The sequence below is a fragment of the Nycticebus coucang genome, chromosome 18, assembly GCF_027406575.1.
Source record: "Nycticebus coucang isolate mNycCou1 chromosome 18, mNycCou1.pri, whole genome shotgun sequence".
Classification (NCBI taxonomy): Eukaryota; Metazoa; Chordata; class Mammalia; order Primates; family Lorisidae; genus Nycticebus; species Nycticebus coucang.
Window position 1 is genome coordinate 46,892,635 of NC_069797.1, and position 27,336 is coordinate 46,919,970.

A 27,336-nucleotide genomic window follows, 5' to 3' on the forward strand; every position below is an offset into this window, starting at 1 on the left:
TGTTTGTAATAGAAAAAAAGGGGGACAAACTAATCCCATGTAGGAAAGTTAATAATTATAATAAAGGGATATTCTGCAGCTGTTAAATGTAACAACCCAGCAGATCCAGGAAAATGTTCACGATGTATCACAATGTGGGTGGGGAACAATGGCAATTTGCAGAGAAGTATGTAAGGCCTCATCCAGTTTGATTAAAAAAAAAATCATAATATTGGCCAGGTGTGATGCCTTACGCCTATAATCCTAGTACTCTGGGAGTTCAAGACCAGCCTGAGCAAGAATGATACCCTGTCTCTACCAAAAATAGAAAAAAATGAGGCAAGAGAATTGCTTGAGCCCAAGAACTTGAGGTTGCTGTGAGCTATAATGCCATGGCACTCTAGTCAGGATGCCAAAGTGAGACTCTGTCTCAAAAACAATTAAAAATAAATTAAAAAAATCGTAATGTTATATATTCACAGAAAGCAGCCCGTAAGTATTATACCAAGCTATAAAAGTGGTGTCTCTGGAGGAAAGACCTTTCACCTTTCATTTTACAGTCTTCAGAACTCTTAGAATGTTATAGAATGGGCATGTACACTTTGGTAATTAAAAACAAAAATTAAAAATAAATCCTCTAACTTGCCACTAATCCATGCACTCACGTTTGTGGCTAGCATTTTAATAATATACTCTGATCTCCCATTTAACTGTTCTCTAGGCCTTCATTAGCCTTAGTAATATTGCGAAGTGGTTGGTATAAAAGCAATCCTTATTCCTCCATCCCTTCTGCCCCCCACTGAAAGAAAGGAAGAGCTTCCTAGAAAGCCTAAGAAATGTGGGTCTTATTTTAAACCTTAAAATTCATTTATGGTGCCACCTGATGAATGTGGCAATTCCATTTTTCCAGCAACTTGCTACAGTAAATCCCTCAATCCTAATACCTGCAGTCACATGCCACCAAGAAGGAGGTGAGGCCAGTTCCTCACCCTCACCAGGATTCCAAGGGGAAGCTGGCATTGGAGGGGGTCACATGGGTCGGGGCCAAGGCTGCAAGGAAGGTCAAAGCTCAGTGGCCCACTCTCAGACCTGCCTATTACCCTCAACAGACATCTGCCCTGCCCGAAGACAGAAAGCGTGGGACACAAAGTGTCCACAGGCACCTCCTGCCTGCCCTTCACAAGTTGGTACTGTCATCTTTAATAAAGCACCTCCAGCTTTCTATAAGTTTCATAATACTATGTACCATGGTGAAAAAAAATGATCTTCATAATAGCTGGTTCCAGAATTCTTCTGAGGGAGGAGGCTGTCCTTTGAAGAATGCTTAGAAGAGCAAGCTTGGGCAGGTGTGCGATGATTGACAGAATTTGTCATTTGTGTTTCTGAAAGGGAGCAGGGAAGCAGGAGGAAGGGAGAGGCTGGGAGGGGCCAGGGGAGCCAATGATGCCAGGTCAACAGTGAGGGGACCCAAAGGCATGTGAACCGCAGCAGAGAAGCCTCTAGTGCTGATCAAAGTTGTCAGTGTTAACTTGGTGGGAGCCCCGATACCACTCCCTCCCTCCGTAGTGTCAGTATGTCTGTCGGACTCATCAATGTGCCCAGGAGTGTGGCTTCTAAGAACATGCCAAAGAAGGGCTGACCTGGGATGTATGAGAACCTACACACAGGTGAACAGGAGCCCAAGGGAAGAAAACGGACAGAACACACCCCTGGAAACTGCAGAAACTGGGCATGTGTGGCGGGCGAGGGATTAGGGGTCCCACCGAATGCCACAGACCAGGTGGTCTGGGACAACACAACCAGGTCTTAAGGACCACAGAGTCACCAGCTGACCTGAGGGTAACAGCCAACCTCTCCACCTCTTACTTAGAACTCTTCTCACGTCTAATGTGCCTTGTTTCCTAGCCTCACCTGTCCACACATGCAGATGAGCCAGCAAAGGTGTGGAATGCAAAGCAAACCTCTCAGGTGGGAGGGGAGCTGGGAGCAGGGTGGAGCAGAGGATGCAGAAGGCAGGAAGGATGGGAGGAAGAGTGTCCTGTTCCAGGAACAGCAACCTGCCTCCCCTGGTCACACAGAGGGCTGGGGGCAAGAGGAAACAGCATCTCGAACAGAGCTGATACACTTGCCCCCCGCCCCCTTGCCTTCTGCCTCCCACAGGTGCTGACGCCCTCTGGCTACCCAGTGACCCCCACCCGGCAAGGAAGGACCCACATAGCCCTGCCCCTCTCCACGGGTCCTCCCTCCCTCTTTCTTATCAGACTGAAAGTGCCATGAGGACCGGAAGGGTTGATACTGGCTCACCTTGGTATCCCAGTCCCTGAGATAGGGCTTGGCTCTCACTAGCAGTAAAAAATATTGGTCAAGTGGCTGAATAAATCAAGATGGTGAAACTTCTTTTGGGCTAGGAATCCCAGTATATCATCCCTTAACTCTCCTCGGGGTGCATGCTCACCCCAAGGGCAGGCTCCAGAGAGGAAGTTCAGGCTGCTGTGAGGCAGTCCGTGCTTTCCAGGGGCCACCGCATTGAACGGGTTTGCTCATCTAACACTGGGGGGCCAGAGACCCCTTCTCTCCCACGCACCCTTAGCTCAGTCCCCTCTGCTGGAGGGAAAAACATGGTCAGCTCTGCTTCCTGCTTCACCCCAGCCCCTGCTGTGGCTGGAGCTTTCACTGAAGGACTGAAAAAGAACAAAACCAAGGACACGGCAGGAGAGCGTTCCTGCCCATTTCTCGTCCACCAAGTGCAAAGGGCAGGCCTGGCCACAATGGCAGTAATGTGTATAATTCCAGAACAAATGGGGTTTTCGTGGACTCTTTGTTGCCATGGTTACCTGGGGTCAATAAGTAGTCTCGTTCTTGGCTTTGAACAGGTAAATCTGGAGACTCTGTGAAGGTCTGGCTGGAAGGTCTATCTACTACTGAGCAACATCCTTTCAGACCACCCTCTGCTGAAGAGGAAATCCAGGTGAACAGGCTCCCCAGTTTAAGAGACAAGGCTCCAAAATACACAAAGAATTGGCCTGCTAAGAACACAGGCTAGGAAAAGCAACCCCATGAAGCAAAGTCCCTCCCTGCCCAGGGCCCAAGCCCAGCCCCTTTCTTACTCCCACTCAGTCTAACCATGACACCTTAACCGGTTAGATTTTCTGCTGTTTCTTACCATGCATTTTCCTTTTGTGCTTCTCAGAGTGACAGCTCTTGATCTGTCACCAAAGGCCCCTGTTGATATCCCTGTCAGGGCCAACACGCTGCCAAGACCTTTTTGGAAGTTAAACCAAGACCTTAAACCACCTTTGGGAGCCAGGCTGGGCCTTCCTCGAACAGGCAGAGTTGACCTTACTTTACTTTTCTGCTTCTCCATTTCTTCAACTGCAAGATGAAAACTTTGGACTAAGCACTCTCGAAGGTCCCTTTCAGCCCTGACGTTTTCCCAATCTGCATTAATTAAGGTAGTGTCAGGCATGCAGATGTCAGCAGGGATTTAAATCTGCCAGGTACTTCTGCCTTTGGAGCCCTTTCCAGACGGGAAAAGCAGGAGCATGTGGTCAAAATCAGTTCAGATAATGTTTCAAATTCCCATTTTCCTTACCTAAGAGTGTCTCTCCACAGTAACCATATTCAGGATTGAGAAATGGGGGTCAGATGTTAGGAGAGGGCTAACAGCCCAGCTCCACTGCCTTAATCGTATCTCTACTGTCCGTGTGATGGAAAGAAGCAGAGACTCAAAGAATTCTAAGCAACGGCCAAAAATTGTTCCACTTTCATCTTTGCAGATATGGCCGCATTTTGAAAAAAAAAAAAAATCCCATTTTAATGTACCATTCATGTTGTGTTTGAACATGGGAAAAATACATTATTTCCCCTTATAAACCATGTGTTGCTTCAACATAATGGAGAAAATCAACCAAGAATTAACCTTTCCTAAGATACTCAAGTGAGCACCACTTGAGACAGGAAGTGATGTCAATAGGGGGGTCAGGGAACCCACCAGCTTCCTTCACAAAATCCCACCCTGGTCCTTCAAGGTTGGCAATCTGGAGGGAGGTCCTGTCTCTGGTGGTTTTTCCTCAAGGCCCAAAGGGAAATGGCAGCAGTTAATTATCAACAATTCCAAGGAATGTAACCCTTGCAACCCTATGAAGTCCAGATGCCCTTTTCCAAATAACTTTCTCTCTCTTTCTAACCTGGAAAGATCCTGATTGTACTTCATTCGGCTTCCGTGTGTTGCCTGGCGGATAGTAGCATGTTTACTTCCTTCACAGACTTAAAAATCACTCTAACAATTTCACTATTCTCCTTATTTCTGTTCAGTATCAAGACACAAAAGCATATTTCAGAAGACGCCCAGAGGGGAAGCAACTTGCCTACAGTCCCATGCCATGAAACGGTACCAAAACTCACAAGTCCTTCACGCCTTAGCTTTTGTGCTTTTCCTAGGGGTCACTCATTTAATTAGCATCTTCATCCCACTCTGCCTTCGCCCAAACCCTGATTACCAGTTCCAATTTACCTTCAGATCGTCAGGGATGAAGACTTTGCGGGCTTTCTTAATCATAGGTTGTGGCTTCAGTTCTTCTTCGGAGAACTTGCGTTTACGAGGGTCAAACATTTCCTGGCCAGGGATGCTGGAGAGGGCAAGATCTGCCGGGTCTGGCTCATAGCCCACTGGGACTTGGATGGTGTCAGGGTCAATGGGACTCGGTGTATTGCGGTTTGCTGGCAACAGCTGACCTGGAACAAAACACAGGGGTTGTAATTCATGAACACACCAGGGAGACACAGTAGGAAGCTACTCAATGCTGTGGGATCTGTGGCAAGAGTCCTCACCTCACTTATATACGTCACCCCAGCATCATCCTTGCCCATCCTCATCCTCATCTTACTCATCCTCACTCTGTTTCTGAGAACACAGTGGGCTGAGTGCAGCTTGACTCATATCCTATCAAGCAAAACAGAGACCCACATACACATGTTGACAAACTGGGGAGGGAGAGACAGTTAAAAACATACGCATTCGTTCTTTCCTATCCCACGTTCACAGAGCGCCAACTATGTGCCAGGCACTCTGCAAGGTGCAATGGATAGAACTACGTGACTTTTACCTTTTCCAGGTGGAAGAGGGAGACCACTAACGAGCCAGTTAGGATGGAGTGCAGGTGATGGGACACAGGTAAACCTCACATGCTTCCAGGGCATGCGGAAACACAAAGGTGGCTAGGGAGCACTTCCAAGAGGTGACCCTTGGCGCAGCAGAGTCTTGAGACAAACCATTATCGGCAAAAAAGGTATTGCAGGCATAAAGACAAGACAGAGGTTTGCATATGTGAAGAACCATAACTAGTCTTGGGTTGGCTATAGCACTGAATCAAGAGATGATACAGAGAGGGAAGAGGCATTAAGACAAGAAAGTGGGTGGTGGGGAGAGAACAGAGCCCCCACATGTCACTGGAGGATCCGGAGCAGTGAAGGGATAAACAGCTGGAGTCTGGGAAGCAGACTCTGGCACCGTGATGAATGGGTTACAGGGGGCCTGCTGGAAACAGATCACATACAATGCTGTTGTGAGCAACTCTGCACTCATTAATGGTGGCAGTGGAGATGGTGAGAAGGGGACCAGTTCAAGAAATGTTTACCATATTATAAAGGACATAATGGAGAAGACATAACCTCCACTCGGAGGGTTCTAAAGGCTACACCACTGAAATGCACCAACATCCAGAGAACAATGGGTTTACTGTGTGTCTGAATGTGTCTGTTGGTCAGAGCCGAACTTAATAACAGACCCAAATGTTTATGCTGGGAGCTCTGAATCTGAACTTCTCATTTTGTCTGTATTTTATAATCGCTCCTTTCACGCCCAGAAAATAAACGAGAGGATACAGCTAGGCTGTGTTTGGCCCATCTCCTCCTCTTCCTTGCTGCCAATGGTAAGCCCCTGTGTGAGGTATTCTTCAGGTTTTATTAAAACCTACCTCAGGCCAAAGCACGAGGCCATTGGCTGGGATTCTAGCAAAACTGTGAAACCGTGCTCGTCTGTCTTCTGGAAGGGCCTGGTAGGGAGTTTGCAAAATGAATGCTCTGGGTGACCTTCTAGGCCCCCTCTCGGCTTTGAGCTCTCTTTGCATCCTGCTTGCCAAAGAGGAAGAGATGGGCCCCAAGGCACTGGCAGAGGATGGAGATTTCTCGCTAGCCAAGCCACAGCTCAGCTCCAGCTCCTAGACTGCTGAGTTCTCTATCGGATAGTGTCTAGCTAGATTTGATCTGTGCTTCTTGACATTGCCTCAGAAAATGAACCACATCTGAGTCAAATGGGGGTTTTATTTTCCCTTTCGAGACTCTCTTTGAACTTGGTAATGAAGCTGCTCAATGCCCCTTCACCACGACCCCTGCCCATTCCCACTCTCACAAAGGCCTATTCGCCTTCCTCCTATCCCCTGGGAACATCTCCTCATACTTCCCAAATCTAATTGCCCCAGGCTACTTTAAACCTCAAGTTCCTCCTGAGTACTTCAACACCCTGTTTATGATGCTATATTAACACGTTCTCCTTTACTGTTTCAGGTATGTTCTCACACACATACACTTCTCCTCGACCACACCATGTGGTCTTTCATGCTTTATTTATTTTATCCCACCTGACTCCTCACCAGGGTGCATGCTTCACAGTTCAGCTTCTACAGAGAGCCTCCCTCATTCAGCAGTGGCCCCTGGAGACACTGGACTCTGCCTTTCATTCATGGACATTCTCACAGTAACACTTCCCACTTAGGAGGAGCTTTCCTTGGCACTCTTTCTCTCTAGCTCATTCCCCCAGCAGAAGTAGGTCAGCCCCACCTGCAGAATGCAGAAAACCTAAGGGACCACAGACAAGCTTCAGGGCTTCCCCTGTATCACACAGCAAACAGCAAAGGAGCTGAGAAGCAAAGCCAGCCAGCCCCTTTCTCCCCAAAGGCACCTTCGTGCCATCTTATTTATCTAGATTTTCTACTGAATTAACTCTGCTGGACTCATTTCCCCTCCACCCCCTTTACTCCAAAATGTCAACAGTATCATTGGGTAATAGGTAGTTTTTCCTATCATTGTGAATTGTAAACGTGGATTGACAAAATTCTAATAGAGGGGCCGGGTGCAGTGGCTCACACCTATAATCCTAGCGACTCTGGGAGGCCAAAACAGGCAGATTGCCTGAGCTCAGGAGTTCGAGACCAGCCTGAGCAAGAGTGAGACCCTGTCTCTACTAAAAACAGAAAAACCAGCCAGGCATGGTGGTGGGTACCTGTAGTCCTAGCTACTTGGGAGGTTGAGGCAAGAAGATAGTTCAAACCTAGGAGTTTGAGGTTGCTGTGAGCTGTGATGATGCCATGGCACTCTACTCAGGGCAACAGAGTGAGTCACTATCTCAAAAAATTAATAAAATAAAAATTTTAATGTAAGAAATTACAAGAAGTAGAGAAAATGTATCAAGAACTTTAAGTCCTCAATCTCTCTCATTGTTCTTCCGGAGGTGACCACCCTTGATTGCCTGACGGGAACCTGTCATGTCTCAGTTTTAACACATGAATGGTATAACCAAATGGGATTATGCTACCCACATATCTTAAATTACTTTTCCAGTACATCAGGGTCCCATAAGAAGTTTCCTATGTTAGTACAAATGGAACTACTTTGTTCACTGTAAAGAGTGAAGCGTATTCCATTGCTTGGACATATAACAATTCACGTCATCATTCACCAGGTGATGAATTATTAGGTGTTTATACTTGTACAAGAAATTTCTAAAAGTGGGACTGCTCACATAAAAGGCATGCACATTTTACATTTCTAAATGTACTGCCAAAGTGTGCTCCAAAAATGTCATACCTATTTACATTTGTACCAACATTTATGAAAGTACATATTTCCTATAAATATTAATTTTTAAATTGTTGCCAGTCTGATACGCACGAATATGACTACTGTTTTAATTTGCATTTCTTTGGTTACTAGTGACAATGAACATCTCGTGTGATTACTGGGTATCTGTTTCTTCTCTACATACTACCTCTTCAGATCTTTTAAAGTGGGATTTATTTATTTTTAAGAACTCTTTGCAGACTATGGATATGATCTTTTCACCTGTTGTATCTATAGCAGGTATTTTCTCCCATATCATTGTGTTCTAAGTTTGCCTGTAGAGATTTTAACTATTAAGTGCTTTTACGTGATAATGTAGTAACACACAGAAATCTTCTCTTTTATGGTTTATATATACTTTATCTCAAAATTCTGTTTTATATACATATACATACGTATGTATATAAACATATGTATATAACTTTATACTTTAATATAACTGGCTTATAATTTGAGTCACCTGGAATATATTTTGGTGTACAGCATAAGCAAAGATCTTACTAAATGTTTCCCAAATGTCTTAATACAATGATGTTAGCAAAGTCGATATTTTATAAGGCAGGTTCTGGCCCCACCTTGTTATCCTTTTTGGAAAATTTTCTTGGACACTTTTATACATATACTATTCTAGATGAGTTTCAGAATGTATCTGTTAAATTATATTTGAAATTACTATTGGAATTTTAAAATTAGGAATATGTGAAAGCCATAGGTTAATGTGAAGACATCTTTAAGATATTGACTCTACCCATAATATGCTATTTTTATTTTGGGGGGATTTTTTTTTTTTTTTTACGTTTATCAGCTGAGTTTTGTAGTTTTGCTCATCTTAGCCTTTCACATTTTCACTAAATTTATTCCTTAGATGTTTTAGAAGAGTTGTTACTAGAGTAAATTCTATTTCCTAACTGGTTAGTGCTGGGTTTACGTATGAAGCTCCTGGTTTTAAAATGCTGGGTTTATATCCACAGCCACTCTACTCTCTTACAAGTTCTAACAGTTCTCATTTCTCTTAGTGTTCAGGCAAATAATTTTATCTTCTGCCTCTATGAACAGTGGTGGCTTTCTTTCAATGTTTATCATTCCTACCTTCATTTTTTAAATGTTTGGTCTCACTGCATTATCTAGTTCTTTAAGACAATGAAGAATAAAAGGGGGGTGAAGCCACTGATTGCTGCTTGTCCCAGACTTTCATGAAAAATGCTTCCAATTCTCCACACCCTGTAGTATGAAGGTTTGTTCTAGCATCTTAGTGGACACAGTTTGACAAAGCCATATTGTACTGAGAGGTTTTATTGTTTTGTTTTTGTTTTAGAGATGGTGTCTTGTTCAGCCTGATCTCAAACTTCTGCACTTAAGCCTGGGCCTCCCAGAGTGCCATGACTATAGATGTGAGCCACTATAACAACTCTGCAAGTTTTTTGCTTTTAATCAGAAGCAATGTATTAAATTTTCTCAATTGCCTTTTCACTGTTTATTGAGATAATCATGTGGTTTTCTCCTGTATTTGTTAAGTATGAGCTTGGTGTATCTCCAAGGCTTTATTTAAAAGATCTGGAGTGGACAAGATCAACCCCATCATGATGACTCTTAAAGCATCACAATGAAAGTCACTTCTGGAAGGACCAAGGAGGATTTCCGGAGGAAGAGTGGAACAAAGGGCTTAATGAAATCTGAAAAGAGATTAAACGTCACCTTCAAACCCAAAGCCGGCCTTTACATTTGTCACAGATCAGGCATGACTAAACCTCCAAATGCTGAAACTGAAATAGCATGTTTCATATTCTTACATACTGTAGCGAGAATTTAGCAACTCATATTCAACTAGCCGATGAGCTAGCAGTCTCCAGCGAATGAGAACAGGGGCTACTGTCCTTATCTCTTCTTCTGTCAATGGTTTATCTTTTTAATTTATGACTATATCAAATCAATAACTGATAGTTTTACATATTATTTCATCCCTGAGGCAGAGTGCCACACCCCAAACTTTATGACGTGTTTAGGCAGTTAAATAAACATAGCATTAGATTTGCAGCAGTGATGTCAAAACAGATACCAAGCCCTAATGTCTATCACCGCTGAGAATAGTCAGCTTACTAACATTCCCCTCCATCCAGTAAGGCTGGGAGCAGAGAAAATGACTTTTATTTTGGCCAGAAGGTTCTCTGAAGAATTGATGAATGAAATTCCTTGTGATTCAAAGTTTGTTCTCAAATCTTTCCTGCCTGCCTACTTCTTACCTCCTTCCTATAACCAGTTTAGGGTCTACTTACTTGTCATGAGCTCCTGGACACAAGATAGTTATAATTTGGATTTGCTGCTTCTTTTTATTTATTAATTTTTTTTAAGAGACAGGGTCTTTCCCTGTTATTCAGGCGGGAGTGCAGTGGCATAATCATAGCTCGCTGCAGCCTCAAACTCTGTGACTCAAGCAATCCTCCCACCTCTGTGTCCCAAGCAGCTGGGACTATAGGTGAGCACCATGACACCCAGCTATAATTTGGGTTTGAAATTGCACCTTTTACCCTCTTGCCATGTCCTGCTTTCAGAAGAGAATCATCATCAAGGCCGACAACCTACTTCATTCTAAACCACTCCTGTCTCCCCAAACCCCTTTATATTATAGGCAGTCAATTAATTTAGGAGACTGTAGTAACATAATAAGGTCAACAAAGAACACTCACAGTATGTGCAGAGATTAAAGACTTTATAAGTATAGCCTAAGAATAGGGTCTTTCGGGACTCTGAGGCCAGATTAGCCAGTTTCCATTCTGATAGCCAGAACCCGTTATTCTGTCTGTAAAGGCCTAGTACTAACGTCCTGATGGCCAAAGGTCTCACCCTTCCCTCCACCCATGTCCTATTCCATGTGACTGGCAGGTCCAGGCAGAGTCTGTTTCCCCACCCTTTGCATCTGGGCTGGTCTCTCGACTTGTACTGACCAACACAATGTGGCAGAAGTGCCAGGGCCAGTTCCACTAAAGAGGCTCTCACATTTCTGCCTCTGTACAGTCTGTCATCACTACAGACATGCCTGGTGTCACCTGCTGGAGGATAAAGGACACACACAGCAGGCTAGCCTTGGTCAGCCTAAGACCTGAACCCTAGGTCAGCAGACCCACCAGACTGACCCATAGCAATTCTAGGTGAGTGATCTGTGTATGGGACTGAGATTCTGTGACTATTTAATAAACCAGTCTCCTGGCATAAATGACCGGCCACGAGCTGAGATGCTGTGTTGGGGGTCGGGTGTGGGGGGCTGCTTACAATCCCATACTAGGACAACAGGATTTAAGAGTTCTACTGGGTAGTGGTTAAGCTGGAAGTGAGTCAGACTTAGGTTTGAATTCTGAGTCTGCCATATGTCTGTTATCAACTTGGGCCTTTGTGAATAAAAAGACCAAAAAGAAATACCCCTCCATATCCTAATAAGGTCTGCATTGAGGAAAGGGCCAACTGGTAATTTTTTTTCTTGTTCTTCTGTCTGAGTTTCAGTGTCCTCATTTGCATAATGCCTAGAAAGGAATAAATGATCTGTATGCAAAAACAAATATAAAATACATATACTATGATCCAAGATACTTTAAAATACATCAGATAAACACACTACTCCCCGTCGGCTAAGCCAATCCTGTCTTCTTTGAACTACTGCAACATCCTAACTCTTCTCCTTCCTTCCCTCATGTCTCAACACAGACACCAGAAGATACTCTAAAAATGCAGACCGAGGGGGGTCACCTCCCCATGTCAACACCCCCCACACACACACAAGCTACCCATTGCCATAGTCGATGATGTTCAAGGCTCCTCCACACTCATCTGCTGAGCCAAGCTGGCCATCTTTCTGTTGCTCACATCCCCCATAGTGTGATCCCACCCAAGCCTCTGTATTTGGTTTTCTCTCTACCTAAAGCATCCTTCCCCTGCTCTCTCCCTGCCTCGTCCTTCTGTCTCATTTAGATCTTAGCACCCATGCTACCTGCTCTAACCCCTGACTTCCTCTACCCATGCCTGCTGCCTATCAAATCATCCTGTTCCATTTCCTTTATCATATTTCTCTCTCTCCAAGGTTACCTTTATTTTTTTTTCTCTTTGAGACAGAGTCTCACTCTGTCACCCCAGCTAGTGGGCAGTGGCATCATCATAGCTCACAGCTACCTCAAACTCTTAGGCTCAAATAATTCTCCTGCCTTAGTCTCTCAAGTAGCTGGGGCTACAGGCGTGTACCACATCTGGCTATTTTTTTTCTATTTTTAGTAGAAACATGGGTCTCACTCCTGACCTCATGCAATCCTCCTGAAGCCTCCCAAAGTATAAGGATTACAGGTGTGAGTCACCCCACCCGGTCCCCAAAGTTACCTTAATTTCCCAGATGTTGTGGACTGCCTCCCTCCACTAGCACGTCAGCCTCAAGGCACACTGACCTTGTTTTATTTGCTGCTACAGCCCCGGCGTCTAGATGGGGATGTGCGTGGACGGAATAGCATGAGCTACTGAGTAGTCAGACATGAACGCTCCCAGATCCTAACAAAGACTGCTGGGGGAAATGAGGGTTCTTTTTACTCCTGTTTTCTATACTTTGAAAATTATCGATAATAAGCATTTTTACTTTGAAAGATCGTAATACAAAAACATTATTTTTTTAAAAAATGGGTTTTCTTTCCATTGGCACATGTACATTCCAGGAGACTGTGTTAAATGCTGCTGAGAGATGATTCTAGCTCCTAGAAAGGGAGAAGAGAGGAAGAGAGAGAGGAAAATGGGGCAGAGGAAGAAAAGGAAGAGGAAAAAGCATGCCGCTCCGCTGCTGGTGACTGTTTCACCCCAACATGGGACAGAACTGATACACCCAGAACTGACCGAGGGGCTTCTCAGCCGAAGGGCACTGTGGCACCTGCTACCTGCCAGAATGCCTGTGCCTGAGAGAGGAAGAGGCAGCAAGGGGGATCCAGAAATGAAAGGGGGAATGTAAGACTGCTTGGAAAAAGAAGTGAAGGAAGGAATTAACAAACAAAATACGGAAGGAAAGAAAGGTTTCAAAAGTGAAGAGAAAAAAGAAAGACAAGGAAAGGAGAGAGACAGAGCCAAAGATTAAACTGGAAAGTGTCCTTCTGGACCCCAGCAGCTGGGAAGCTGTCACGACGCTCATGTTTTTTTAAGACTTCTGAGCTTTATATGCTGACTTTAAGGCAAAACAAATCTCTCCCCTTCCATACACACTTCCTTTGTGCCTCGTTCAGAGGGGCACACAGTAAGTGCTCAGTCCCTGATTGCAGACCAAATACACTGAAAGGCCCGCTGTTAAGATCCCTTTGATCTCAGCAGCTCTTATCCAACAACTCTCAGGCTGTCAACAGAAATAAGGCTAAAGTGCCATGCTGAAAGGCCGGCTCAATCCATTATATGTAAACATCAGGAAGGAGAGTGTCTAGTACTCCTTACCGAGACCAGACGACCAACATGGTGGAGTTCCATGGCTGGCAGGCAGGGCTCCCTGGCCCACCAACGATTGACATCAGTGACCCTGGTGGGTAGCAGGGCACCCCTGCCCCCCCACCCGCCCCTTAGATGTGTTACTTCACTGATCCTCACGAGAGCTGCATGAAGGTGGCATCGTTAGTAACCCCACTTTCCTGATGTGGAAATAAACGCATGGAAACAGAAGGTTTAAGACAAGCTCAGAAATGCTGAATAATTTTCCCAAGGTTACTCAATACGCAGATGGAAAAATAGACCCTCTCTTTCCATCCTTCTCACTCCAAAACCTACATTTTTTTGTCCCAGGGGAAAGCAAAAAACTTGGTGCTGGGAGAATAAGAATCATTCACCCAGGAGCTCATAGACAACACTCCACTATACCATCAGCTCCACAAGGGGGGCACCATGTCCCACATTTGTTTTGGGGACAGGGCCCTGCTATGCTGCCTAGGCTGGTCTTGAACTCCTAGCCTCAAGCCCCATCCTCCTGCCTCAGCCTCTGAGTCATGTGTCTCATATTTTATCAAAGAAAAAGTCAAGGTACAGAAGGGTGAAAACACCTGCACAAAGTAGTCATTTAGCTAAAAAGCTAGGGGGAAGGCCAGTGGAGGTCAGGTTCAAGTTGGCCTGACCCACAGCTCATGCTCTACTTCACTTCCCACCAAAAGGGCAGGAGAGGAAGAAAGGGGGAGACTCTGCAGTTCCCTCCTCTCTAGTCCAAGACAAGAGATAGTCCCCCAAAGAGGCAGGTAGCGTTTCCTATGGTAGACAAGAGCCCCGGGAACTTGGGCGATGGACGAGGCAGCCCATCTCCTTTCCCTCTCTCCTTTCCCTCCCTCTCTGCCCTCCACTCCCTCCATCCTCCTGAAGGGGGAGCTTGTGCCAAGGGCAAGACTGCATTTGACAAACAACTGCTGACCCACCTGCTGGGGCTCTTGCCAATGCCACGTCTGTGGATAAGCTGGGACCGTGCCCCAGCAGGAGAGGAGTAAGGATTCCTGGAAGAAGGGGTTTCTGAAATATTCTATCATGTGAATAAGACAGTGGCTTCAAACGTCACTTCATGGGGGAAATGCGTCTTATATCGCTATCCTTAAATTATCAGTATGCCCATTAACGTTTGGTTTGGGCAAAGACAAGACAGTCGGAACCCCATTCCAAGGCTGCCACGTGGGCCCGAGCTCAGTCTGGACCTGTCCTGTAGGAGACAGCTCAGTTCATCAGAAGGCACAGATACACAGGCTTCATCACGGGTCCAAGTCCCTGCACAGCTCTGTGGCCCGCGGCCAGTCAATCTGCCTCACGGAGTCTTGTTCCCCCATCTGTCAAATGGAGGAAATAATAATAATAATGCTCACCTCCTGGGACTGGCTGGGATGGGAAGTACCTGGGCAGGTCCCCTGGTAGGTGGAGAGTCCATACCTCCCTCCTGTCACACTCCTCAGCTCCATTTTCCTTGAGCTACAGCCCAGGCAAAGCCTGTTAGATGCCACCCAGAGTGACCCTGTGCCCAGGACGGCGCTTTGCCCTGGGGTCATGCATCAGTACTCAAAACAGCCCTGACTTGACTCAGCGACTTCTAACTTGGCAGGAGCTTTGACGGATTAGCAGGGCCTCTCATTCCAAGGGTGTTTATCATCACACTTCTTTTCTTTGCCAATGGTGTCAGCAAAATCTGCCTCCTGAACCCTTGCAGAGAGGTGAGACCAGGGGCGCTCACAGCCACAGCCTGTTAGAAGACAGCGAAGTGAGGCACAACCATTGTTCCAACTAGTGGTCAGGGCACATGGTCTATGGCCTTCTCACTATTGCCCCTGAGACAGCAAACCGAGCACCCTGTACCTCCTCTTCCTGGGCCCAGAGACCCTCCCTAGACACCTGGGGTCCATGTGGAGCAGGAGATGGGGCAGCTACAGCTCCATGCCTTTTTCCTTGCCCTCCTCCTACTCTATGGCTGTCCTTTCACCTCGGGATGCAGCAATGCAATGGGGTGGCCAGAAATGGAGTCACAGTGCTGAACGCACATCCCCTGCATGAGATGAATGTCAGATCTGACAACAGGTGGCCCCTGCAGCGAGTCCGATGGCCACAAGCAGAGGCACCATCCCTCACCACACACACACACACTCCTGCCCTGCGGCTCACGCCACACCAGCGTGATGGGATGGTGGTGAGAGAAGAAGAGGCATTTTCTAATTTCTGCTGTACCTGCAGGGAATGAATGGTGGGTTAAGACCCGGGACATGGGAGGTTAAGGTAGCTGGCTGCCAGCTCAGGCTTCCCGTCCTTTTGTATAGCAGCTGTCCCTTCTGAAAGAGCAGCAGCCTGATTCTCCCAAGGCTGTCATGGTGACAGTGGGGTGATAAAGAATGGCCACCTCAAGCCGCCCCGCAACTCTACTCACTAAAGGACAAGCAACAAGAGGCAGGGGCAGGGGATGTACTAGAGACTCAGGTCCAGTGCCCTCCTCAGGCCTCTCCTCCAGTCCCACCATGAGTGGTGACAGCTGTCAAGCCCACCTGCATTCCCCAGAGGAGCCTGAGGGGAGGAGGCTTCTGCTTCCATTAACACACTGCATCCAGGAGACCCTGCTTGACTACACGCTGCACATCTACAGCCCTGTGAAGAAGGCAGGGCCAAAAGGGCACACTTTACAGATGTCGAAGCTGAGCCAGTAAGCAATGTACCTCGGTCCCCCTAGAATGGGCTCCCCTCTTCTTTTTTTTTGTAGAGACAGAGTCTCATCCTATGGCCCTCGGTAGAGTGCCGGGGCCTCACACAGCTCACAGCAACCTCCAACTCCTGGGCTTAGGCGATTCTCTTGCCCAGCTTCCCGAGTAGCTGGGACTACAGGCGCCCACCACAACGCCCGGCTATTTTTTGGTTGCAGTTTGGCAGGGGCTGGGTTTGAACCCGCCACCCTCGGTATATGGGGCCGGCGCCTTACCAACTGAGCCACAGGCACTGCCCGGCTCCCCTCTTCTTAAGAAGAGAAGTGAGCTTTCCCACACCTGAAGTCTATTTTCAGAAAGAGGTTCTTCCCATTTTTAATGGCAGCACATACCACTTGAATCGGCACTGCTGGGGTCCCTGGAGTGTCTTTAACTGTCTGAGTTGGTGGAGATGTCCAGGCCTCATCATTTGAAACCTGCAGTTTTCAAAGTGCTACCAGGGCTAGTTATTAAACTGACTACTCTCCTTTGGGCTACGTTCAATTTTTTGTTTTGATTTAGAGGAAAGTGTGAAGCAGAAGACTAAGTAAGTTACCATGTTTGCCGAGGTCACTGCACACCCAAGTCCCAACTGCAAACTAATGGCCTGGCCCAGGCTCTCCTGAGCAACACACTTCCTCCCTCTGCAGCCCCTAAAACCAAACTAAACAAAGGAAGAAAAATAGGATTGTTTTAAGTCTGTGTCTCCAGACAGACATGAATAGGATTCAGGTGTTATCTGTGGTTTTGCAGCTTCTCAAGGAGACGCACAAAGATTCTTTCCTGCACAGGTCTCTAAGTTAAGCACCCAAAGTAAACATGTTTCTTCCAAGGCCCGCTTGCCTCGGCTCCCGGCCAGTGCTCTCTGGGATTCTTGTCCGAAATGATCTGTGAACTGCTGGTCCTTGCCTCTACTCTTGCTATCATCTCAAAACCAACAAGTTTAACCCAAACTCATCCCTCCCATCTCCTACAAGCAGGTCTCCTGCTTGTTAACTATTTCTCCATTCTGTCCGGCTTTAAGCTTTAACCACCTGTAGGTAGGAGCACCTACCTTTAAGCTTTAACCACCTGTAGGTAATGAGCCATGGACTGGAATCCAAAGGCCCCATCAGGAATGGGCACCTTGGGAGAGTCCTTGGGCTTTCGTGTGTCTACCCATTTCAGGGGTCCTCAAACTTTTTAAATAGGGGGCCAGTTCACTGTCCCTCAGACCGCTGGAGGGCCGGATTATAGTTTAAAAAAAAAAAGCCTATGAACAAATTCCTATGCACATTGCACATATTTTATTTTGAAGTAAAAAAACAAAATGGGAACAAATACAATCACACCGCCTCATGTGGCCTGCGGGGCCATAGTTTGAGGACCCCTGCATGGGACAAGAGGTTGGGACATCAGCAGAGGCTCCTGGCAGCTGCAGCAACACATTATTCTTGGAGTTGAGTGGAGGTTTTCCTTTGCGTTTCTGATTCCCTGTCCCAATGCAGCTGTAGGCCATTTCCCTAGGCACTGGGACAATGGGAGATCTTCCTAAATGGTCTCCCTACCACCTGCTCTAGGAAGAGAGCCACCAAGTCACTCCTCCTAGAACATCTCTACCACAATCGAAAGAACTCGGTGGCTTCTCGTGGGCTCCCAATTCAATCTCTTTGGGAGTCAAGAACCCCACAGTCAGGCATACCTCTCCCCTCACATATGCCCTGCTCCAGCCACCCTGGTCTGCCTTGTTTCTGGACACTCCTGTTTCACATCCTCCCCACCTCTACTAGTCCTACCATCCAGCAAGACGTCATTCTAGCCTGTCCTGGTGTGGGTGACAGTTCCTTCTAACTTCTCTCATACTTAATGAACATTTTATACTCAGCCTATGCCACCCTAGAATTTTTATTATCAGATTAAGTGACTATAACTTTTAATCAACTCTTTTCTCAAACTAGACTGGAAATTGCTCCAGGCAAAGGCCATGACAATGCCTTGCACAGAATAGGATTTAACAAAGGCTTGTTGATTAAAACATCCACTTGCTTAAGAAACTTTTGTTGAGCACCGCCTATGACTTAGGCTCTGAAATATGGCCATAAAACCCAGAGTCTGAGAGCAATGCAGTCTGGAGGTGGAGACAGGTGAACAGATGATGAGAGTTCAGGCTGCTACATGCTATGGAAGAGCTTCGATCAGGAAGCCAAAAGTTGGGAATTCAAAGTCTGATTATTCATCAGATCTTTGGAGGGAACGCAGGGACATCAGGAAACGCTTGTCGAAGGGATTGCCATTTTGGCCACGTCTTAACATTGGCCAAGTAAAGAGACAAGGGGTGATCAAGGCGGAGGGAACAACATACAGAGGGTGCCATACATGTATCCATATTTTAAGAAAAGAAAAAATCATATTAAATCTGTTAGACTCAAGTCATGTCTGACTTCCGCAATTACAACAGGGGCTCAATGTGACTTGTATTCATCTTTTGTTATCAGTACATACTGAGTATTAGAGTTTGAATAGTTCTTTCCTTTCTTAAAATGTGTATGCATTTGGGGGGCACCCTTTGTAGGTGAGAGAATCCACAGGCCGGTGCAGCTGGAGCTCCACAAGAAGAGGAGTGGAGAAGCTGGGACAGACACAGCCGAGCCTCAAGGAAACAGAGAACAATGGATGAAATTAGAGCAGGGGAGTCTCTGGGTCAGATGATTCCTTTCAGAGAGACTGTTGTGGCCCACAGGCAGAGGTGGGGTGAGAGGGGAAAGGAGGAATGATTAGCGCTCACTCACACGGAGGGCAGAGGACTGGTGGGTCCCACAGTTCTTAATGACAGGGGTTGAACTGAGTCTTAGCAAATTGGACAGGGGTGGGGGTGGTGGGGCAGCACCTGTGGCTCAAAGGAGTAGGGCGCCGGCACCATATGCCAGAGGTGGCAGGTTCAAACCCAGCCCTGTCCCAAAACTGCAAAAACAAAAATAAAAACAAAACTGGACAGGGAAAGGGAAGGAGAGGGCAAGATTAGCTTTAAGGTTCTGCCGCGACACCTGGGAAACAGGTGTTAACATTCCCTGAAATAGGGAATACCACAGAGCTGGCACATTTGGAGGAAAACACAGCGCCTGACTGCAGATCCACTGAGGCTCAGGCACCCGCGGACGCCAGACGAAGACGCCTGGAGGATGTGGGTCTCAGCTTCACATCCCATACAGACTACAGAAGAGCAGCAATAGTAAGTAGAGATACAGACGTAATAATCTTGATATCTCCCCAGGAGAGAGTACAGAGCAATAAGAAAACCAGAGAAAAATCTCCAGGGAACACTGACCCTTTGGGGACAGAAGAGGAAGAGGACTCTGCAGAGGACAGTTAGGCGAGGCCAGAAAGGTAGGAAGGAGGTAAACCAGCTCCTGGACAGCTCGTGAAATGGGACTGACCTGAGATGTTTCCCTAACGTCTCTGTGGGTCGCGATGGGTGCTCACTGCCTCCTAAACAGAGAAGCAACACGACTAGCAGATCAGGTGCCTTGCTTAAGGTCGGACAGCCAGTGCGCTGGAAGAGCCTACTACAGAATCAGGTCGCAAACTCCAAAGCCTTAACTTCCTGTCCACACTGCTCACCCTACCGACACAAGAGCACCAGCAACAGAGAAGCCCCGATGCAAAAAGCTAGTGTCTGACAGCTTATTTCATGCAACGCTCACGTGGCCCCTGTGTGGCAGGAACACTGAGGCTCTCACATGCTTCGTGGATGTGAGGGGTCTACTGTTCTTTCTCCTTGGGAATATTTTGTGAGAGGTGCGTGTAAGAGCACCCTCAGTTGAACCCTCAGGCTTTTAGTGGTGCTTCCTTTTGTTGACTGTTGTACCTGCTGCCTGAAGTTCCCATGCCATTTAAAAAAAAATTTTTTGATCTGGAGAGAGTTTGTTGTGAGAGGATGGCAGGTGAAAATGCCTGCAGAAAATGTCCTCTACTGTCCAGAATCAGAGATGTCTGCACCACAACACAGAATAGAGACAGTCTCACTCTCTCCCTATTAGTTAATGATAATTCTGAAAGGTTATTAAATAAGCATTGCTAGGCAATAGGAGCTTCCTAGGGGGTGTATGCTGCATCAGGAATACAGATACTTGGGGGACCAGTGAACTTAATTCCACCGAGTCAGCAGAACACAGACTTTTGTTCCCCCAGTGTCTCATTTGGAGAAAGGTGAGCCATCTCTGAGTACCGTCAGTCCCTGCCGTTCTTGCTGGGCCCCTCAGTGCCTGCTCCGAACCAGCATTCACTGCACAAGTCTCGCTATCAGCCCAACTGCTGTACATCTTTGTGATGCAGTATTATGGGAGAAATGACATTGTAAACAAGTGACAGCTTGGGCTTCTGTCATTTAGGCAGAGGGAAAAGAAAAGACTATAGAGCACCATGTATTGTTTACAGCAATCTGTAATGCAAATTAATGTTCATTGAGCACACACTTGATTTTTTACATTCAGATGATAGCCAAGACTTGGGAAGAGGCACACACTCAGGTTTTCTCAAATAAATTCAAGTCCTACGAAGGAGAAAAATCGCCAAGCAGCCACTGATGCAGTAAGTAAAAAAAATAAAAATAAAATACAAAACCAGAGGGGATTATTAAATCTAGTTCTTTTTACTACCAAGTTGATAGGGGAAAACAGGAGATGCAGTAAGTTTTCATATACGTTTATAGGCTGCAGCCTTTCAGCCTTGCTTTACGGTCATACAGTTCCCTAACATATACCAGAATAATGTTCTCCAGCAGATCATTTCTGAGAAATGTGTTGTTTCAGAAAAACTGAAATTTTCCAGCTTGCATTAAGACTGGCCAAGTTAAATCCATCTGGCTTCTGCTTCATGGACTCTATGGAGAAATCCTCATGGGACAATAATCTGCCTTTCTGTTTCAGGGCACAAGGTGAGGTCCGTGTGCCTAACTAGAGACGAGAGGTTACATCACTATCAAACAGCCAGATTCTTAACTTGATTGCACACTTCCTCTTCCAGCTCCTCAAGCCTGTGTGCCCCAGGATCATGCACAAGCAGAAACCCCACCATAGCCTGCAACCTTCTTCTAGTGGACGAACAATATCCCAGCACCTGAAATCCTCTGTCCTTCCAGGATGTTCACAGACCCCTGTCTCAGTCTGCTCATACTTCCTACCATCAAGCCCCTTCATGGAAGTCAGCTCTGACCTAATCGTGGGAGTTGGTTGATGCGGAGACCAAACACCTGTGGAAAAAATACCAGGCCAGTGCTGGGGGGAGGGGGCAGAAGTCAGTTTCCTCAAAAGGGCAAAGAAAGAAATGCCATCAGATGAACATACACTGGCTTCAGGCTGGTTGGCACGAGGGATAAAGAAAGCATCCCATGGCTTTACGATGCCACTCGGCAAGCAGCCTGGACACGGCTCAGGGACAGAGGCGCACGCACGCAGGAGCAGGACGTGACACGGCTGGCTGCACAGGACAGGGTCAAAAAACCGAAGGTGCAGGGGAATGTTTTCTGCAACAGGCAATTAAAAAGGGCAAGAACCCAAATAATTTCTTAAGATGGGTAGTTCTCAGGAATGGGTATTCTGCAGAAGAGATGTCTATTTTCTTTCTTCTAATTTACTAAGGTTACCTAAGCAAGGGAAAGGAGATGCTCTTCAATCCCAATGCTGGCAAGCTATATACCAATCTGGGGAGTTTTCATTTTGAACTAAGAGAAAGCAGTATTGACTTTTAATATCTGCAGATTCTACCTACTTCTAATGGAATCCAAGGCCGCACCAAAAGGAATTAATTCTTTCTTCAAAGACTATAAAAAGAAGAAATGGATTATGACTAAATAATTATAGAACAGCAAGAAAAGTGTCAAACACAACCTGGGTGTTACTTTTCTGGCTTTTGTTGCTTTAATTATACACCATTTTAATAAATACAGCTTCATTTAATGCTTATATCTGTCTAAATCTTTAAAGATCTCTGGTTTAATAGGAATTTCAGAGTACCTGGGCCATTCCATTTCTCCCAATTGACCACATCAGGGAAAATTTTGCTGCTAGGATGTGAATGGCTGCAGAATGATCCCAAGAAGTAGAGACTCCTAATTTTACACCCTCTCTATCTACAGCCACAGTTCTCAGCACTGGTAATGGATTAGAATCATCTGTGGAGCTTTTAAAAAGTACAGGTGCTCAGCACCTCTCCCACCTCAATCACAAGATCTGAAAATGGGGCCTGAGCTCTGTAATTTTTTTTTTTTTTAATGAAAAAGGAAATCAACCTTTACACACACTTTTAGTGGGAGTGCGAACTAGTTCAATTGTTCTGGATCTCATATGCTTTGATCTAGCACTTTCACAACTAGGAATGAGAATTCTAGATATACAACACAAGTGAAGGAAGAATGGTATACAAGGATGAAAACAATCCAAATGCCCAGAGCCGTTGTTGAATACATTATGGTCTATCCAGACATGTGGATTCTATGCAGCTGTTAGATCTACAGATCTTCCAAAAGATATTAAGTAAAAAAGCAAGTTGCATAATCCTATGGATCTTGTGACTATACACATATTTCCATATTCCCATACACACAATATATACACACCCACACTCATGCATTTGCATATATATGCTTACAAACACAAAGGAAATGTCTGGGAGAGTATGCAGAAACTGTTGATAATTAAATACGGAAATAGAATATAGGAAACTCAAGCTATACTTCTGGCCAGTTCTGACTTTGTTTTACAACAAGATCATCTAATTATTTTTGTAATGAAATATTTTTAAATTTTTTTCTAAAAATCTCCACTGGTGATTCTCATGTAAGGCCAACGTTGAGAACCACTGGTCTAGAGGAAATAGCCCCGGTGGATGTAAGGGGGTTGAGAACTCAAGCTTGTAGGAAACTAACCACCCACACAGCCAGGGTCCGCCCCATGTCATACCCACGTATTACCAGAAGGTGGCACTCCAGAGGCAATCACGGGGGCCTTGAACCAAAACTTGTGAAACCAATTTTTCATTAACCCAAGTCTTTTCGCTAAGGTAAGTACTTTTTATTTAGGCCCCAAAGCATTCTGTGCTACTGTTTCTATAAAGGGTAGTTTACACACATAGATACGATATGCGCTTTTGTTTTTCATAGAAATCCACGATGGGTCACTGAAGACATTCAGATACAACGCGGGGTGGGGGGGGTGGGTGGGAGGGCGATATGTTCCTGAAAGGAGCACAATGCTTGCTCAAACCTCCCCCTACTCCCCCGCACCGTTTCCCTGTTCTCTGTGCGCTCTGGCTTACTCATCTTCTTATCTTATCCCAGGGTCACTTCCACAAAGGCAGGCAGCAATCAGCCATGTGGGGGCAGCTGTCCTATTGAATTTGTTCATACCTTTGACCCAGAACAAGTGGTCCGGGACAGAGGGCAGCCCAGGGCAAGTGACACGAGTCTGCCTGCCCTCCCACGAACACTGATTCTCTGGAAGTGGGTGTGTTGCCACAGCAACTGTCAGATCCCATCAATTACACCGCCTCTAACCTCCCTACTTCTTTAAACACACCACATCTGAGACAGGTGGTCTGGCAGACCTAGCAGAGCCAGCCACAGACCTCTCACCATGAAGCAGGAGGGAATTAGTCCCTCCGTGTGTTAATAACCACTGTATACGTTTACATTTAACCACTATATATATATATATTATATTTCAGACACATGTCCCATAACACTTGATCAGAATGATCACTTCCTGGGAATCACTGGTGCCTATCTAGTGGAAATTCACTCTTAACATCAGTCATGAAAAACTTAATGGGTCACTGTATTCTTTCTTTCTACTGATACAATTCTTCTTATTCATTTTTTAAGACACAACTCAGGAGTTCTCTCTGACTTTCCCTCCTCCCTGTATTCAGAGCTGACCATTCTTGCCTTGACGGTTCCACTTTGTACATACCCTCATACCACCTTCCATACTCCATTCACACAACTGTCTCTTTACAATTCATAAGCGTCTCAAGTTTAAAGAATGACAGCTTCATTATCTCTGAATTGCTGGCACCTAGCTCAGTGCCTGATAAACAGCTGACCCTCAGTAAATATATGATAAAAAAAAAAAAAAAGAATAAATGCACTCCCAAACATCCACATGCTCATGGTTCTCTGACAGTTTGTGTTATGTCACTACATCACAGGGATAATGGCAGGACAGCCATGTATCTGACTTGAGAACAAGACCCAAATAATCTCTATATAAAATGCTTTTCAAAAATACAGAAGGTTCATTTCCTGAGACTTTTAAACCATCTACTTTTTTGTTCTTGTTTTTCAGATCCAAGAAGTGCATAGAAAGAGAGGCTTCTCCATATGGGGAGAGGCAGTGAAGTCCCGAAGAAGGAAGCTGTAACATTCCTTGAGTCCTCACAAGGCAGCCCGACATCTGGTCCACACTCGGGGAAAAGAGGCCACATCCTCACATGGAGATCTATTTTTGTACTCCGAGCTGCTGATGTTTTGCTCGTACAACTTGCCTTACACACAAAGGGGAAGGAAACTAATATTTACCAAGTGCCGGCTACATGCAATGTGCAGCTTCACATACTGGTCTCTGTGTATTTGCAAAGTGCTCCTGGCAGCCACGTCCCTGAAAAGCACGAGGAGGTGGAAGCCAATGCCTCAAACTCCTTCCATCCATTGGCTACCAGCAAATGCTCAGCTGATGCCGTCTGTCTGCGTACTCACACGTGCTTCTCTCCAAGGACTTCTCACCATGGCTGAAGGGGAACATCTATTCATGAAAGAGTGAGATTCTCTTGACTCTATCCATCTCCTCCCTGTTGTACCAGGGCAGATCAACAGATTGTGTGGGCACAAGGAGAAAGAACCCCGTTCTCTTCCTTGACTTACACAGACTGTGCTGTGGGCTCGGCACCAGCGGCCTCAGGGACAAAGTGGCACTCAATGTTCCTGATCCACCCAATGTTCCTAGGCTGTCCCTACATCTTCTTAGATTGCTGATCAGCACCTCTGTGGTGCTTCACTTTTAAGCTCGTCATCAGAAGGAACAGTAGCTTGGAGAATCCTGCTAAGGCACAGAAGTCCTAAATCCTTCACGAGTTAAAAACCCGTGTTTGGAAAACGAGCCTGTGTCCTTTATTTAATGTTAGATTCTCCAGGAACTGGCTGAGGAGACCTTAGGACTTGCATAGAGATGTACGAGGCATCCTTCCTTTCCTCTTTATTACCTCCCAGTCTAGGCTCCCAGGACATACATGCCACCATGCTGTCCCCCCGACACAGGTGTTCTGACAGTTCCAGAAGATGTGCCATCTTCCATGAGGCAGAGCACTCTCTGCTGAGAAGTAGAGCGTGGAGTTGCAGCTCCACGTGGGGCTCTGGGGCCAGGCTGCATGTTCTCGCCCTGCTCACCACTTGGTGTGCCTCCTGCACTATCCCACTTTCTCTGGGCCTCAGGTTTCCCATGTGTAAACAGGAGGGGGGGATAACAGCACCTATCTGTACTGCTGCTAATAGTAGGACCCAGAGACTGAATTTTTTTTGTGTGTGTGACAGAGTCTCACTTTGTTGTCCTTGCTAGAGTGCCATGGTGTCACAGCTCACAGCAACCTCAAACTCTTGGGCTCAAGTGATTCTCTTGCTTCAGCCTCCCTAGTAGCTGGGACTACAGGCGCCTGCCACAATGCCTGGCTGTTTTTAAAGACAAGCTGTTGCTCTGGCTCAGGCTGGTCTGGAACTCCTGAGCTCAAGTGATCCACCCACCTCAGCCTCCCAGAGTGCTGGGATTACAGGCATGAGCCACTGTGCCCAGCCTTGACTGTATTTTGAGTTTTAATGAAATAACACACATAAACCAGCTAGCCAAGTGCCCAAACTCTAAGGAGCACTAAAGAAAGGTTAGCAATCATGTGGGTCATTATGAGTAGAGTTCTGAGACAGACTGTTAGGGTCCACTATTTCACTTCTAAGAAACAGTCAGCAGCCTCCTTTCTGCTCCACCTGTGCAAATTTCACTGCTGAAAGGGCTTCCTTTTTCCATTCCTAAGGATTTTATATTTCTTGATTTTTGTATATCTCAAAACTTTCATTATCACCCATGTATGATGCTATTTTTTTTTTCTGCCCAACAGTTTGATGGAAGCTCTACATTCAGAGAAAACTTGGTACACGGTTGATTGCCTGGTTCTCAGGACTCCCCCAGGCAGGAGAGAAAGGGGTGGGGGGAAGTTCTGCTTTCTCTCCTCTGAGCACGACAGTGGCCACACGCAATGCTCATTCCCCCTGCCTCCCCCGTGAGGCCCTGGGCAAACACAGCACCTTAAGTCTTCCCTTTACTGATCCATAATAAAGGTGCATATTGGTGGGTGCTGCTCTGAGGCAGGCATACACTGTGCACTGCATCAGGGTAACTGGGATATCTACCACTTCGAGCAGCTATCATTCCTTAGTGATGGGGACATCACGAGTATTCCAGCTATTTCAAATATACAGTAAATAAACTATAGCAATCCTCCTGTGCTATTGAACACCACAACTTATTCCTTATTTCTTTTTGTGCTTGTTAGCCAGCCTCTCTCCACTCCTTCCTTCCCAGCCTCTGGTAACCACCACCCTATGTTCTACCACCAGGAGATCAACTTCTCTAGCCTTCTCATGAGTCAGAACACCAGATATCTGTCTTCTTGTTCTTGGGTTACTGCACTTAACATAAATGGCCTCCAGTTCTATCCATATTGCTGTAAAGGACAGATTTCATTCTTTCTTATGGCTGAATAATATCCATTATGTTAATTACCAATCTTTATTGATTCATCTGCTGATGAAGACTCAGGTTGATTCCATATCTAGGCTATGAATAGTGCTACACTAAGCCAGGGAGTGTAGATTAAGTCACTAATACACTGATTTCCTTTTCATTTTTTTTTTTTTTTGCAGGTTTCGTTCCAGAACATTGCAATAAAGTGAATCACGTGAATTTTTTGGTTTCCCAGTGCATATAAAATTATGTTTAAACTATACAACAGCCTATTAAGTGTGCAACAGCATTATGCCTAAAAAGACAATGTACGTAAGTTAATTAATCAATGCTTTATTACTAGAAAAATGCTCATAGTCATCTGAGCCTTTGCAAGTCCTAATTTCTTTGCTGGGGGAAGGTCTTGCCTTCATGCTGATGGCTGCTGACTGATCAGGGAGGGGGGTTTCTGAAGGCTGGGGTGGCTGCGGCAATATTTTAAAATAAAACAACGAAGTTTGCTGCATCAACTG

At 45.8% G+C, this 27,336-nt stretch overlaps 1 protein-coding gene across 3 annotated transcripts in view; it reads right to left on the reverse strand.

Moving 5' to 3' along the window:
* The window catches only part of HLF (HLF transcription factor, PAR bZIP family member), a 65,527-nt gene that overhangs the window by 4,894 nt on the left and 33,297 nt on the right, over positions 1-27,336 (reverse strand). For all 3 annotated transcript variants that reach the window (XM_053568787.1, XM_053568788.1, XM_053568786.1), the window contains exon 3: positions 4,493-4,713. In XM_053568787.1, the coding sequence (XP_053424762.1) occupies positions 4,493-4,713 (221 nt within the window). The remainder of the gene's footprint in view (positions 1-4,492; positions 4,714-27,336) is intronic.